This window comes from Vigna umbellata, chromosome 8 (genome assembly GCF_029865625.1).
Source record: "Vigna umbellata cultivar VRB3 chromosome 8, Vumbellata_1.0, whole genome shotgun sequence".
NCBI lineage: Eukaryota > Viridiplantae > Streptophyta > Magnoliopsida > Fabales > Fabaceae > Vigna > Vigna umbellata.
The window spans coordinates 31,126,635-31,143,161 of NC_142172.1; the positions used below are offsets into that span (position 1 = coordinate 31,126,635).

Here is a 16,527-nt window from a genome sequence, read left to right on the forward strand (position 1 = left end):
AAAAGACAAAATACGTTTTTGTATTATATCATTATCGTAAAATGTCTAAATCCAGGAGATTAAATATCAATGTATTCAAGTACAAAATATCAGCACTCCATATAATCTAGTTGGAAAAGGATAAGTTGTATTACTAATTTCATGGGTTCTCGCTGTATTTCCTTCTTCAAGAATGTACATGAGGCTTTGGACAGTGAACATAAAGGTGAAAACCCCAAGTCTCAGAAAAATGAATTCATGCCTTTGGGCACGTAGTTACATCTGCATTGTTGGCTACCATGCGTCGTCGGGAAGCGTTTGGACAGGCTTCCAAGCATGGCTCCTTCAGGATGGTATCATCTTGTGGGGGAAGAACTCCGAATTTGAACTGCAATTTTAAAAGACGAGAGAGTAATGACAAGTACAAAGTTGGTTTTCAATAAAGATTACTTAATATTACCTGACAGCTGTAATCGCCAAAGTTAGGCTCCATAAGTAATGGAACCCCCATATGATCCTTGAAGAAGGTCTACATAGAAAAGAGTCAATACAGTCCTCTAGAGAAAGCAAAAACTTCGAAGCATGCATAACACGCTTACATCTGTTTATAACATAAAATAAAAATAAGCAGGTGTGTTAAAGATCACTAACCTGTGTCGGAAACTTACAGGTGTTGGTACAAATACCAACACACTTGCTTTCCTCCAGATACCTGCATCTTTCCACATACACCTACAAGATTTACAAATACACTGCTTTGAATATTACAGATTTTTGGTATTATTTTACCAACACTTAAAAATGATCAAACACATTGAAAAGTACAAGTGCTCACCCCACTACTGCATGAGGTTCCATCTGTTAGATCAACAGAATTCACTTTGCAAGGGCCCATTAGCCATTGGCAAGTCAATACAGTAACCCTAGCTTCAAAACCAAAACGTTTTAGGATATCTAACCAAATTTCTTAGGGGAACATGAGGCAGGATAAAGATTCGGGATTCATCTAAAAGAATTGAAAAATGAAATATATCTCATCAGACTCACCAACCATCATAGCCGCAATTTTGCCTCCTCCTATGGGAGCTATGAGCATTTGATAGAGCTCCAAAAGATATGGAGGGAACAGAGACCTCAATATTCGTACCTTACACAAGTTGTCACAACAGGTAGCGAACTTACTTTCGGACAACATGACCATTAAAAATTCGTAACATACCATATAGACTCAAGATGAGCTCAATTTGTAATAAACTTTTAATTTAATACAAGATTATCTCAAATAAAATCACACTCAAAACAATTTTTCATTTTTACCGAATAAGCCTTTTAGGTTTTATTTGAGCCGAAAAGTTTTACTGTTTTCTACTTCACTACAAACGATTTTATCAATCAATATCCGTTGTAACATCTCCGACAGTGCAACCACAATGGAATAACTTAACTCACTTTTCGGTGTGAGTCCTACAGTGGCACGTGAAATTTAAGTAAATTCTCAAACACGTTCTGCAATTATCTAAAAAATGTTAAGAACTCTGATAAGAAAATTGCTTATAAACAACAATTCTTGATTTCTTATATAAGAATTGTCACGTCAATTGTCAGTTGCCTGAATTGTAAAACTGCACAAAAACTTGTTAAGTTTAAGACCTCCATAAACAGCTCTCCTTTCGAGACGCTTAAACAAATTAAATTGGCTATCTAATGTTATACACTTTCTCATCTTAAAGGAGCCAAATAATAATAAAATTACAGTTCTAAGGGGCCAAACAATTTACGAAAAGTGATATAGCATATAAGAACGTTTCAGAAAAGGGGTAATTGAGAGAGAGAAACAAATTGAAATACCGCTGCTTCCACGGTAGTAGAATTGGAAGTGCCCTTCATCATTAGACGATGCGCAACTTCAATTAGTCCATCATATCCAGGTTCCTTCGAGTCCCATCCAACTTCCTGTTACATTATTCACAACCACTCAGCTACTACAATAAATTAACCATCGTATGAGAAGAGCACTCTACAAGGTTTTCTTTACCTGTACCAATTTGTTGCGGAACAAATTGAGAAACATGTCATCAAACACCCCAGGCTTGTATTCAGGTTTCGCAGCTGCAATTCCCACTTGTTCCACCTGATTCAATCCAGGAATATGGGAATCGTGCATTGGCCAAAGCGAATTTTGTAGCACGAATATGAAAAACAAAAGTAGAAGATACGCACCGCTTTGGAACCTGACGAAGGAGAAGAAAAGGAAACGCGAAAACGATGGTTCCGAGCACGCGAACACAGCACGGGCAATGGGGCAGCACCAACGACAATGCCTAGCGCCTTCATTTCTCTCTAACCGTAACTAAACCGCATAATCACTTCAGTTAAAAAAACTCAAAAAAGACTACCGGTTACCGGTTTTTTCAACTCAGAATCAAAACGACGCCTCGTGGCGCGTTTTGATAAACTCTAACGAAACCCTTTTAAGGAATCAATAAGAGACAGAGCACCCGATCCGACTGTGAGACGATCCAATCGACGGTGATGAATCACGCCCATCTGATTCCTGGTGGAGTATGGCTCCTCCGGCGAATTTGTTCGGTGGCTGACAGACCAGTGAAAAGTATTTCTCTATCGAATGTTATCGGCCTTGGACGTAACTGTAGGTAGCGTGTCGGAAACTTTGGACAACTACATAATGCAATGCAAAGCCATAAAAAATGCAGAACTCGAAATATGCGTGGAGCAGCTCCGAAGGTATCGCAGATTCCAGCACTCGACGTATCAAATATCAATTTATAATTTTTTGTTGTTGTAATTTTGATGTTGAAGTTTATAAATTTATAATGATTGCAGATAATAGAATGGATGGAGACGAGGAAAATTGACCTTTCCTGGAGTAATTATGCAGTGCAATTAGATCTTGTGTCCAAGACCAAAGGGGCGGTTGCGGCTGTGAATTTTTTCAGTGGTCTTCCTTCTCCAGCCAAGAACAAACAACTATAAGTAGGGATGGACAAACTGCACTATTTGCACTGCACTATAAACTCATTACAATTAACTATAAAATAGTTCAAAAAAATTGAACTGAACTAAAAAATAGTTCAAAAAAACTGAACTGATCTATTTTTTAGTTCAGTTAACTCCAATATAGTTCAGTAAACTGTTTTGTGAAAACAGTTTTGGTACTGCTATTAAAGTATTGGACACTTCTACAATACAAATCACTCTAACAGTTATCACTGACAATTAAAACCACTCTAAACCACACATGCTTTGTGGCAAGAAATTTGGAGCAACCCCACACATGCTTTGTGGCAAGACATGAGGTTGAAAACCATAGCCTGTTGCCTGAGGTGAGACAAACCCACGTGTTCCTGGACCAAAATAAGCTGGATGGTATCCAGTAATGCCAGCAGAGAAAGGTGCAATTTGCATATGAGAAAACTGGGCCTGAATACAGTAAAAGAATATATATTATAAAAGGCTAAAACAAGATTCATACAAATTTAAAACAAGATTAATTCAAAATTTAAAAACAAGCACACAATCACCTGTAAATTAGACTTCCTTTCTTCCTTTCGCCGAGCTACTGCAACATTTATTATCATTTATTAACATGCCGTTAAATTTTTTGATAGCATTCTGAGCAGACTCGTCATTGTCAAAGTGCACAAATCCATACCCTTTTGATTGACCATTCTCATCAACCGCTACCTTACTAGATAGCACAGTTCCAAAGGCAGCAAAAGTGTCATACAATGTCTTGTTATCTACTGATACATCAAGATTCTTAATGAACACATATGCATATCTGCTTTTCCTGGGATCACGGTGAGAAAACATACACATTAACACTATATATACCTTCCAATCTATTACACTACATCTCTCTATATCCTATGTAGCCCACACCATTTTCATATTATCATTGTTCCATCTTATTACTCCCCTTTGACTTCATTTAATTCTGCAGAGAGCTGTGCTAATTATAATCTGCTCTATTATATATGAGATAACGCTCAACAAACTCTCCTACCTTCATTATTCAATTCAACTTTCAACAAAATCCAAACCAAATGCACATTCAAATCTCAGTGCTTTAAGAAACTTTTCTCCTATAAGATTTATTTCAACTTGTTTTATACCAATTTAAAAGCTTGGCAGTCACAATATAATCCCATAATTTAAGCCCATTTTTTCCTTCAAAGCCTAATTACTTAACCCAGCTCACTCCATTGCCTAAAAACCATCAAGTAACCCCATACAAATCTAAGCCTAAAAACTACTGAGTCATGACTGCCTCTCTTCTATAAATAAAAAATGTTGTGTATACTGCTCTCCATTGAACAAAATATGCTGCCAATGCTACTCTCCCTTTACCAAAAAACAAATAATTTTGCTCTCCCTTTGGCTATTTAATATCACTTCTACTCACTCCCATTCCATTCCATCTTTCTTCCTCTTTGTGTATTACCACTGAACTGTAGCATACCACTCTGCTCTTCCTTTACAATGAACCAAATTGCATCTCACAGTAAATTATTACTCATCCTTGCCAGCTGAATACGACTCATCATTCACAAATCCAGATTCTCGAAATATACGAGGAACTACATCTTTTAGTAATTTTCTCTAGTTAACTGTACAAAGGTATGTCATGCATCTCAACCAAATACACCATTCATTCACAGAATCTATCCTTATCCAAAAAAAGCAAATAAAATCAAAAATTTCTAAATAATTAAAGCTCCCACAAAATCCAGAAGAAAATCAAGTGTTACCACCACTAGGATCATCCTAGATGAATACACCCTCATGAGTGCATCGCTTTCCAATTTTGTTTATCCCTTTTGAAAGAGAAATGAAAAAACATTAGTACCTTAGAGTGAAATGGTGGTAGAGCCTTCAACAGTTAGGAGGTGACGACAGAGCACGGAAAAACCTTCGATGGCGGTGAGCCTTCAACGGCGACGAGTCTTCGACGGCGGCGAACCGTGTAGAGCCTTCGACAGTTCGGCGATGACAGAGTACGAAAAAGTCTTCAACGGCGGCGGCGAACCTGCAACGAGCCTTCAACAACGACAAGATTCCAATGGGCGAGTTGAAAAAAGGAATGTAATGGAATGTAAGGGGATGGGCAGAAAATTGTTACAGTGAAGTGAATGACCTAAACTCCAATTAACCCCAGACCTAAACTCCAATTAACCCCAGTTAACATTTTTTGGTAAAGGGAGAGTAGCATTGGCAGCATATTTTGTTCAATGGAGAGTAGTATACACAACATTTTTTATTTATAGAAGAGAGGCAGTCATGACTCAGTAGTTTTTAGGCTTAGATTTGTATGGGGTTACTTGATGGTTTTTAGGCAATGGAGTGAGCTGGGTTAAGTAATTAGGCTTTGAAGGAAAAAATGGGCTTAAATTATGGGATTATATTGTGACTGCCAAGCTTTTAAATTGGTATAAAACAAGTTGAAATAAATCTTATAGGAGAAAAGTTTCTTAAAGCACTGAGATTTGAATGTGCATTTGGTTTGGATTTTGTTGAAAGTTGAATTGAATAATGAAGGTAGGAGAGTTTGTTGAGCGTTATCTCATATATAATAGAGCAGATTATAATTAGCACAGCTCTCTGCAGAATTAGATGAAGTTGCAGAATTAAATGAAGTCAAAGGGGAGTAATAAGATGGAACAATGATAATATGAAAATGGTGTGGGCTACATAGGATATAGAGAGATGTAGTGTAATAGATTGGAAGGTATATATAGTGTTAATGTGTATGTTTTCTCACCGTGATCCCAGGAAAAGCGGATATGCATATGTGTTCATTAAGAATCTTGATGTATCAGTAGATAACAAGACATTGTATGACACTTTTGCTGCCTTTGGAACTGTGCTATCTAGTAAGGTAGCGGTTGATGAGAATGGTCAATCAAAAGGGTATGGATTTGTGCACTTTGACAATGACGAGTCTGCTCAGAATGCTATCAAAAAATTTAACGGCATGTTAATAAATGATAATAAATGTTGCAGTAGCTCGGCGAAAGGAAGAAAGGAAGTCTAATTTACAGGTGATTGTGTGCTTGTTTTTAAATTTTGAATTAATCTTGTTTTAAATTTGTATGAATCTTGTTTTAGCCTTTTATAATATATATTCTTTTACTGTATTCAGGCCCAGTTTTCTCATATGCAAATTGCACCTTTCTCTGCTGGCATTACTGGATACCATCCAGCTTATTTTGGTCCAGGAACACGTGGGTTTGTCTCACCTCAGGCAACAGGCTATGGTTTTCAACCTCATGTCTTGCCACAAAGCATGTGTGGGGTTGCTCCAAATTTCTTGCCACAAAGCATGTCTTGCCACAAAGCATGTGTGGTTTAGAGTGGTTTTAATTGTCAGTGATAACTGTTAGAGTGATTTGTATTGTAGAAGTTTCCAATACTTTAATAGCAGTACCAAAACTGTTTTCACAAAACAGTTTACTGAACTGTATTGGAGTTAACTGAACTAAAAAATAGATCAGTTCAGTTTTTTTGAACTACTTTTTAGTTCAGTGCAATTTTTTTGAACTATTTTATAGTTAATTGTAATGGGTTTATAGTGCAGTGCAAATAGTGCAGTTTGCCCACCCCTATTTATACTGCTCCATAATTAACTCTAGGTTGCTGCTTTTCTTCCTCCGTAAGAATTGGACTTGGTGGGCTGCTGATTTCTTCTCCAACGAATCACATATTGCGGAATCTTCTGCAAGGCTTGGGCTTTTCGTGCTGGTCACTTCACACATCTAAAACTCGAGCACCTCTTTCATTTCAAGGAAGGCACCAAAACAAACTCTCTCTTCCCCTTCATATCCTAGGTTTCATTCTATTGCAAAGAGACTACTTGCTACTTCTAATATCCTCACAAATTTTTGAAGAGTTCTTGTTGTATTCTAAGAACTTGCGCAACTTATCGTGAATAAGTCCTCAAGTACAATGATTTATATGCTTCGAAAAATCTTTGTTTGTATTTTGTGTCCATTTATCTACAACTTATCTACAACATATCTCATGAAAGGTAGGATTGTGAGTCAGGTATACAGCAAATTGATTTCAAAAAAATAAATTGAAATAAGGACAACATTAGAAAATTTTAAATCAGTAAGTGGATCTCCAAGAAAAAGTATCACCCAGATGGGTCTATAGAGAAGTATAAGGCAAGATTAATAGCAAAAGGTTTTACTTAGAAAACTAACAGATTATTTTGACACTTTTTCTCCTATGACTAGGATTTCCTTCCTTTATTTGAGTATTGTTAGCCTTAATAGTTATCCTTAAACTAGTGATACACCAAATGAATGTTAAAACTGTCTTTTTGAATGATGATTTAGAGGAGGAAATTTATATGACTCAACTTGAAGGATTTGTTGTACCTAGTTAAGAGAGTAAAGTATGCAAACTTTTAAAATCTTTGTATGGGTTGAAACAAGCACCAAAATAATGGCATGAAAAACTTGATAATGTATTGCTAAGTGATGGGTTTTCACCTAATGATGTTGATAAATGTGTGTACTCCAAATCTAAAAATGGTGATTGTGTTATTATATGCTTGTATGTGGATGACATATTAATCTTTGGTACATGTAATGAGATTGTCACTAAAACTAAATTGTTTCTAGGATTGAATTTTGAAATAAAAGACATAGGTGAAACCAATGTAATTTTAGGTATTAGAATCATAAGGAATTGAGATAATATATTACTATCCCAAGAACAATACATTGAGAAACTTCTTAAGAAGTTTGGATATTATGATTCCAAACTCGTGATACCCCTATGATGTTAACTCTAAATTGATGAAAAATAGAGTAGAATCTATCTCTCAGACTCAATATGCCCAAATAATTTGGAGTTTACTATACATGATGATCTTTCCTAGACTTGATATTACTTATGTAGTAGGTAGATATAGTGGGTACACTTAATGTCCTAATTAGGAATATTGGGATGTATTTGCTAGGCTTATGAGATACTCAAGAGATTTAATGGATTATGTTATAATGGATATCCCACTATACTAGAAGGGTACAATGATGCTAATTAGATCTCTGATTTAGATGAGACAAAATCCATTAATGGTTATGTATTCACACTTGGGGGTGGTGTGATTAGATGTAGATCAACCATGCAAACATTTATTGCAAGATCAACAATGGAATCTGAGTTTGTTGCTCTTGTGATGGTTGGTAGTGAGGCTGAGTAGTTGAAAAAACTTCTTTGTTAACATTCCACTAGGAATGAAACCAACCCCATAAGTGTCAATACACTGTGATTGTCAATCGGCAATAGCTATTGCTAAAAACAAGAATTATAATGGGAAAAATAAACATATACAATTGAGATACAATTTGGTGAAGCAGTTGCTAAAGAGTTGAACTATTTCCATTGATTTTATGATGTCAGAACAAAATCTAGCAAATCATCGACTAAACCCTTCGGAAGAAATATGATCTTAGAACATCGAGTGGAATGAGATTTAAGCCACTAGCAAACAAACAAGTGGTGGTAACCCAACCTTTGTGACTGGAGATCCCATGAATAAGGTTCATATGGGTAAAAACAAGTCACTTATTAGTTCTAATAGCACCAATTTGATTTTAAATCAAATATGTTCATTGTTATGATGTGTGTGAAAATGCTAGAGACTATATTATTAAGAGGGTAAACTTTGTAATTAAAATTCTATATCTTGAAAGAATTTTAGTTTAAATAAAAATTTTAATGATTTTCATATCCTTTATAGGTGGTGTATGATTTACAACATACACTTGATGAAATCACCTATATGAGTGTTAAGTCGAGCCGCTCACTTGGGATCTTGACATGATCTTTAGATCACTCATGAATATTGGGTACGTGCATGACCTAGTAAGCACATAACAACGATAATAATAAGGATTATGAGTGTGTATTGTGATTGATAAATCTCTAACACATGTCAAATGTCCTTAGTTTATATAGCTTGCTATACCAACTACACTATATTTTAAGTTTATCAATGTAGGACTAGGGGTGGACAAACTGCACTATTTACACTGCACTATAAATCTATTACAATTAATTATAAAATAGTTTAAAAAAACTGAACTGCACTAGAAAATAGTTCAAAAAAACTGAACTAAATTATTTTTTAGTTCAGTTAACTACAAAACAATTCAGTTAACTACAATGCACCTTTTTCTAATAAATAAATGTGGTTTTGCACTAGTACAACTGTCAATGGCTAATCATCGATAGAGTTAAAAGAATTAGTTCAATTTGATTTTTTTTAATAATTATAAACAAATAAATTAATATTCAATAACATCACAGCATTTAAAAAAATTAAATTATAAATCTATATAATTAGAATTAGTAAATAATTATAATAAAAGATTTAAAAAAATTAATGAAATATTATTGGTACTATTTTATCATATTATTAAAATTAAATTAATAACTATAATTATTTATCATTACTATTTATTATTAATTTAAAAATATAAAATGTCTAAAATTTGATTCTCATATTAAATATAGTTTAATTTAATAATATAAATTTGTTTATATATTATTTTATATAGATTAAAAACTTAATCTCTAAAAAATATTTCTGTTTATCTCTGTTTTGCGTTATTCGAAATATTTTTATTTTGACAATTTTCTAGTTTAATATAAAAACTCTCATCTTTCTTCTCTTCTCACATTTTTCTGAATTCTCATAATAATAGTTAACTTTTTAAGAGACTTGAAAAAAAACATTTATTTATTTATCTATCTATCTATCTATCTATATATATATATATATATATATATATATATATATATAATATATATATATATATATATATATATATATATATATATACACCCGTGCCTTTATTTCTTATGTTTGTGCTGCTGGAAATAGAAGAAGGGCAAAACAATTAAACAAGCAAAAGTAAAATAAAGTACATAGTTTGAAGTAGTTAACTAAACTGTTAATAAAAGAAGTTCAGATTTTTTGAACTGAACTACAAATAAGTATAATTCAGTTTTTATAAAAAGTAGTTTAGTTTTTATAGTGCAAAATAGTATAGATAATCCATAGTTTAGTATAATTTAGTTAATCATGCCCAGCCCTATGTAGGACTAGTTCATATAGCTTGTTATACTAGCATTGATACATTACATCTTATAAAACCTAGGATTTCCTCTTTCTTTTTCTTTCTTATCTTTTACAATATGTGGGGGATTATTATTAAACTTGTTATTTTATACTATATTGCAAAAAAACACCTATTGCAAAGGGTTTTGTTTCAATGTGTCGTTAAAAGTTGCTCCATAATTAACTCAACATAGTTGCTCTTCTTCCACTACAAGAATCAAACTTCTCCCTCTTTTTGTGGGTTCCTAATTTCTTCTCCAACGAACCACATATTGTGGTATCTTCCGCAAGGCTTGTCCTTTTCGTGTTGAACACTATACACATCCAAAACTCTATAAATAGATGTCATCACCCAATTTTGTCCGAATAAATAAAATTCATCGCAAAAATAAATATAAAAAAGAACAAAAATAATAAAAATACTGTTTGTTTTACTGTTTGCACCCATAAATTACCTTTTTAATTCTTAGTCCAATGACCCAAAATAATCCCACATTTTTTTAACTTCCTCACCACCTCTTTTTTCTTACCACCTCTTTTTTCTTATCACACTCTACTCTCCACATCACCTTCCACCTCACCCTCCACATCAACTACCTTTTTCATTTATTTTTCCACATTTCCATGTTAATTTTTATAAACAACTTTTCTAATTATTCTACTCACATTTTTAAATTATATTTTATCCACCACCTTCTCCACCAACTTTTTTTTATTCTTTCCTTCATCCATTTTCTTCATCTACTTTTACACCACCTTTTTATATTAATTTCTCTTTCTAACTTTTAAGTCATATTTTATTCACCACCTTCTCCACCAACATATTTTATTATTTTCTTCATCCATTTTCTCCATCTACTTTTCCACCCCACTTTTATATTAATTTATCTTACTAACTTTTATTTATTCCATTCACTTTTATAAATCATATTTTATTCACCACCTTCTCCACCAACATATTTTATTATTTCCTTCATCCATTTTCTCCATCTACTTTTCCACCTCACTTTTACATTAATTACTCTTACTAACTTTTATTTATTCCATTCACTTTTCTATATCATATTTTATTCACCACCTTCTCCACCAACATATTTTATTATTTCTTTCATCCATTTTCTCCATCTACTTTCCCATCTCACTTTTATATTAACTTCTCTTACTAACTTTTATTTATTCCATCTACTTTTCTAAATTATATTTTATCTACCACCTTCTCCACCAACTGTTGTTTTATTTTCTGCATCTACCTTTTTTTCTCTAATTTTTTCACTCACTTATTATATTATTTTTATTCATCAAGTGTCTCCATTCATAACTCTATAAATATCCATTCATTCTTCACTCCACACACACACAATTACATAATATTCATCTTTTCTCTCTCACACTAAATCTCTTCATTTCCATTCCAAAACTCTACTTTATTCTTCTCTTACACAATACATCTCTTCTCCATATTCCACCATCATCCAACACTTCAACATCTCTTCTCCTCCATATCAACTTCTTCATCTCCTAAAGCTTCCATTTTCACTTCCATCTTGGGCTATCCTTGTCTTCTCCATCCAAGCTTTTATTCATTCACCTTTTTTTTTCTTTAGTTTGAATTATTTTGTTAAAGTTTACTTTTTGTTTAAGTTTTACATTTTCATAATTACTTTACTGTTTTTTATTCTACATTTTCATTTATAATTCCTTTTGTTTTTTTTTACAAAAACCTTAAAAATATATTGATTATCATGTCAAGTCTTGGATTTGCTTGATAATTCAATTTTTCATAACAATAGTTATTGTCATGTTAAGTCTTGAACTTGCTTAATAATTACATTTTTCACAATAATAATTTTGATTGTCATGTCAAGTCTCGGACTTGCTTGATAATTATGTTTTTCATAATTATTTTGATTATCATGTCAAGTCTCAGATTTGCTTGATAATTAAATAAAAATTAGAAAAAAATATTTTTCTTGCAATTAAATATGTAAACATTCGGGTGATTTCTTTTATCATCTTATTTTTTTTCTTAATCATACCAATTATATTAAAAATCATAAAAAAATACAAAACTTTTAAACATCACAAAAATAATTTTATCTTATACTTGTTTTGTTTCTAGCTTATTATTCATGTCATGACACTTTTTAAATAATTCAAAAACATCAAAAAAAACATAAAATATCCAAAATAAAAAATATCAAACTTTCTAAATGAAAAGCTAGAACTACGTGATTTTGATTCTCCCTAAAAAATGCAGATACGTAGGAGCAAGACAATGCCTTGTCAGGTTCATCTCCTTAAAAATCCAAAATTATCCTTAATCATTTTCTAAACAATTTTTCAAAATATTTCTAATTTTCCAAAGAGATTTTTCTTTCATTGGTATTGTCTTCTACTATAATTTTTGGGAAAAATAACCATTTTGAAAATCACATCAACTTTGCACGTTTAATTAAAGATATTGCTTTCAGGCAAGCGCTATAGGGGTGCTAACACCTTCCCTACGCGTAACCGACTTCCGAACTCAAAACTCTGATTTCGTTAGACCATGCCTTACTTTTATGGTTTTTCCGTAGTTTTTCAGAATAAACTATGGTGACGACTCCAAACTCCCTATTTTTAAACTTCTTTTATTATTTTTAACGAGTTTTGCCGTCTTCCCCGTCACAATTCCGGTTGCGACAATAGAACACCTCTTTCATTCCAAGGAAGGCACCAAAACAAAACTCTTTCTCCACCTCTCAAAAGGAAATATTATTCCACGAACTACCTTCTCAATTTTTCTTTCTTTTCTTATACTCTTTATGTCTTGTGTTTCATTCTACTTCAAAGAAAGATTACTTGCTAGTTCTAATATTCTAAAAAATTTCTAGAAAGTTCCAGTTGTATCCTAGAGAACTTGTGCAACTCACCGCAGATAAGCCCTTAAGAACAATGATTTATACGTCTCGAAAAATCTTTGTTCGTGTTTTGTATCAACTTATCTACAACTTATCAACAACATGAATGACATAATAGTCAATTTCTACATGCTTTATTCGTTCATGAAAAGTAGGGTTATGAGTTAGGTATATAGTAGATTGATTTAAAAGAAATAAATTGAAATAAGGATAACACTAGAAAATTTTAAATAGAGTAAATAATGAAGCCATTGCAACTCGACTCAGAGCTGCAAAGGGTATGTATTTAGCTTTAGAGGAAGACCGATATATTGTGATATATGCTTCTTGGTTTTCCAAGAAATTAATGAAAAGCCCATATACACACTATCTTGTGCTAGATTTCCGGATTTCCATACAACAACCCCAATCAGAATCACTAAAACTAAAAGGAATGAGAGATGAGTGGCAGAAGACCTTTAACCGGAGATCCTTTGAGATAACGAAACACTTTTATGGAAAAACAATGAAGAGTACCCATGTGTTGGGAAACATATTGGCTCAGTTGTTAAGTGACAAAAGCTAAGTCTATGGTGATTGTATGATACATCAGTTGACCAATCAATCAAAATAAACTTGAGGGTTAGATAAAGGGATGTTGAAAGACCTGTTTAGTCTGGTAAAAGGTTCCATAAGATTGGATACTGGTTTGGCAGCAAACATACCATTTTCTTCGAATATTTTTAACACATATTTTCTCTTATGGAATCAATTGTCTTGAATATTTCTTTTAATGTTACATAATTATTGGAAAGAATATTGTTTATATGATTTAGTAATTTTTTTAGTATAAATAATTATATAATTAATATTATAATTTTAATTTAAGTTAAAATAAATAAATAAATTTTAATTTTAGTATTTTTTAAAATTTAATTTATTATTATAAAATAATTTTTTATCTTTCAAAATTATATACTACTTTTTATTTTGATATAGAATTTATTTTAGTTTTATTTTTTAATATATCAATTTAGAAAACTTATTTTTGTCACATCAATAGTGATAAAATCTTCACCTATCTATTTTCAATCTTTTTCTATCCCACAAATCTTTTCTTATTTTTTCTACGCACTCTCATGTTAAAAATACACAAAATTGTACCGGTTACCTGTTGTATCAAGTGACAATCGAAACGACGCCGTGTAGCTCGTTTCTATAAACCCTAACAAAACCTACCATGGAATTGATCAAGAGAAAAATAGCACCCGCGTCAGCTGTGGCACGATCCCAGATCAACGGAGATGAATCACGGCCGTCTGATTTCTGGCGGAGGATGGCTACTCCGGAGACTTTGCACGGCGGCTGAGAGTCCAGCAAAAAGTCCAAACCTCTATCGAATATTATCGGCGTTGAAAAAGACTGGAGGAAGCGTGTCGGAAACTTTGGACAACCATGTAATGCAAGGCAAAGCCATAAAAAAAAGAGAACTCGAAAGATGTGTCGAGGAGCTCCGAAGGTATCGCAGATTTCAGCATGCACTCGAGGTATAAAATGTCAATTTAAATTATTTTTGTGATTTTGATGTATGTTGAAGTTTATAATTTATGATGATGGCAGATAATTGAATGGATGGAGATGAGGAAAATTAACTTTTCCTGGGATAATTATGCAGTGCAATTAGATCTTGTGTCTAAGACCAAAGGGGTGGTTGCGGCTGAAGAGTTTTTCAGTGGTCTTCCAACTCCGGCCAAGAACTAAGTATACGTATGGTGCTCTCTTGAACTGTTACTGCAAGGAACTAATGAAAGACAAGGCATTGAGTCATTTTGACAAAATGGATGAATTGGGTTATGTCTCTTCTCTGGCTTTCAACAATATGATGAGTCTGTATATGAGAAGTGGTGAACCCCAGAAAGTGCCTCACCTGGTGGAGCTAATGAAAAGGAGAAGCATTCCCTTGTCTTCATTCACGTATCATGTCTGGATGAACGGATGCGCCTCTTTGGGCGATCTTGATGGGGTGGAGAGAGTCTATGAGGAGATGAAAACTGAAGATAAAATTGGTTGGCAGACTTACAGCAACCTTGCTGCTATTTATGTGAAGGTTAAGGACTTTGAGAAGGCTGAAATGATGCTTAAGGAGCTGGAGAAACGAGTGAAGCCAAGGCAGCGTGATGCTTACCATTGCTTGCTTGGCCTCTATGCTGGGACAGGTAATCTGGGAGAAGTTCATAGAGTGTGGAATTCCCTTAAGTCTGTCTCCCCTGTGACAAATTTTAGCTATATGGTAATGCTTAGTACCCTCCGAAGGCTTAATGATATAGAGGGCTTAACAAAATGCTTTAAGGAGTGGGAAGCTAGTTGTGTTAGCTATGATGTGAGGTTAGCTGGTGTCTGCGTTAGTGCTTATTTGGGTCAGAACATGGTGGAAGAAGCTGCATTGGTGTTTGAGGGGGCTAGCAGGAGGAGCAAAAGCCCTTTGTTTAGGATTGAGGAAATGTTCATGTTGTATTTCTTGGAGAAACGTCAATTGGATGCTGCTCTGAGGCACTTGGAGGCTGCGGCTTTCAGAAGAAGTCAAGGGTGATGAATGGCATCTTTCACCAGAAGTTGTTGGGGCTTTTCTGAAGTACTACGAAGAAGAGACGGATATGGATGGTGTTGATGAGTTGTGTAAGATTCTCAAGGCTAAGAATTTTGATGATTCCTGGATTAAAACTTGCATTAATGAGGCCAAAGCGTCTCCTGAAACTGATCCAAGATTGAAGGAAGATGATCCTCAAAACTATCGTGCGCAGGAGAACTAGACATCATGAAAAATCAACTGTGTGCAGCTTGTAGGCGCAGTTTACGATGCAAGTGATTTGGCAGTTATCTTGGTTTTCATAAGATTAAGAACACTTTTTCCCGAATCGTTTAGAATTTAATACTTCATTTTGGAAACCGTTAAATGCTTTGGGCTCCTCTTCTGTACTTTACCTCCCTCCTCCACCTCCTATAAAAGGAGAGGCAACCCTATTCTAATTTTTAGAACTAAGTTGAATGGAGAGTTACTTTTCTAAAATTACAAGGCTACTATTCCTTAGTTTTCACCTTATGAAATGTCTTTCTCTAAACTTTTTTTTACCTTCTGTTTCATGGTTGGTCTCACTTCTTGGAAGAACTTTTACTAAGACTATCCAACACTAACAATAAAATCTCTTCATCTTTGATAGCTTCCGTAACCTTCATCATTTCACATAGAGTCCATTCTTTGAAGAGTTTCATCAACACACCTTAAGAGAGCATCTCTAGTTGAAGGAGTATCCTCAAAGTATTCTCCATCAAATAGTCTTACACACCTTAGAGAGCATCTCTATTTGAAGGAGTATCTCAAAGTATTCTCCATCAAATAGTCTTTTAAGGTACTAGACTATAAAACACTAACTACTAATAAAATTATAAAATCATTTCAAAAATATATGTATTAGTTTCTATTATTAATTATAAAGATTAATTAATTTAGAATCT

At 33.5% G+C, this 16,527-nt stretch overlaps 2 protein-coding genes across 2 annotated transcripts; one reads left to right on the top strand and one right to left on the bottom strand.

The window, feature by feature from the left end:
• LOC124833908 (beta-carotene isomerase D27) lies at nucleotides 1–2,917 on the bottom strand. The gene is made up of 8 exons (XM_047308479.2): nucleotides 2,200–2,917; nucleotides 2,015–2,110; nucleotides 1,828–1,932; nucleotides 1,027–1,126; nucleotides 815–906; nucleotides 631–711; nucleotides 440–508; nucleotides 1–367 (listed from the first exon to the last, which is right to left on the bottom strand). The coding sequence occupies exons 1-8, from the start codon at nucleotides 2,311–2,313 to the stop codon at nucleotides 236–238; spliced, it is 789 nt and encodes a 262-aa protein (XP_047164435.1). The 5' UTR covers nucleotides 2,314–2,917; the 3' UTR covers nucleotides 1–235.
• An 11,336-nt stretch (nucleotides 2,918–14,253) lies between these two features.
• Nucleotides 14,254–16,081, top strand: LOC124822846 (pentatricopeptide repeat-containing protein At1g02370, mitochondrial-like). The gene is given in 4 exon segments (XM_047294918.2): nucleotides 14,254–14,561; nucleotides 14,635–14,772; nucleotides 14,774–15,583; nucleotides 15,585–16,081. Coding segments are annotated over 4 exon segments (1,431 nt in total). The 5' UTR covers nucleotides 14,254–14,318; the 3' UTR covers nucleotides 15,825–16,081.
• The last annotated feature ends 446 nt before the right edge of the window (nucleotides 16,082–16,527 follow it).

Bases quoted from the DNA above. Each gene is read 5' to 3' on its own strand.
- LOC124833908 (XM_047308479.2), bottom strand. From the start codon at position 2,313: ATGAAGGCGCTAGGCATTGTCGTTGGTGCTGCCCCATTGCCCGTGCTG. The intron at 2,111-2,199 runs GTGCGTATCTTC...GGATTGAATCAG, and splicing joins CTTCGTCAGGTTCCAAAGCG to GTGGAACAAGTGGGAATTGC. The intron at 368-439 runs GTAATATTAAGT...TTAAAATTGCAG, and splicing joins TTGGCGATTACAGCTGTCAG to TTCAAATTCGGAGTTCTTCC.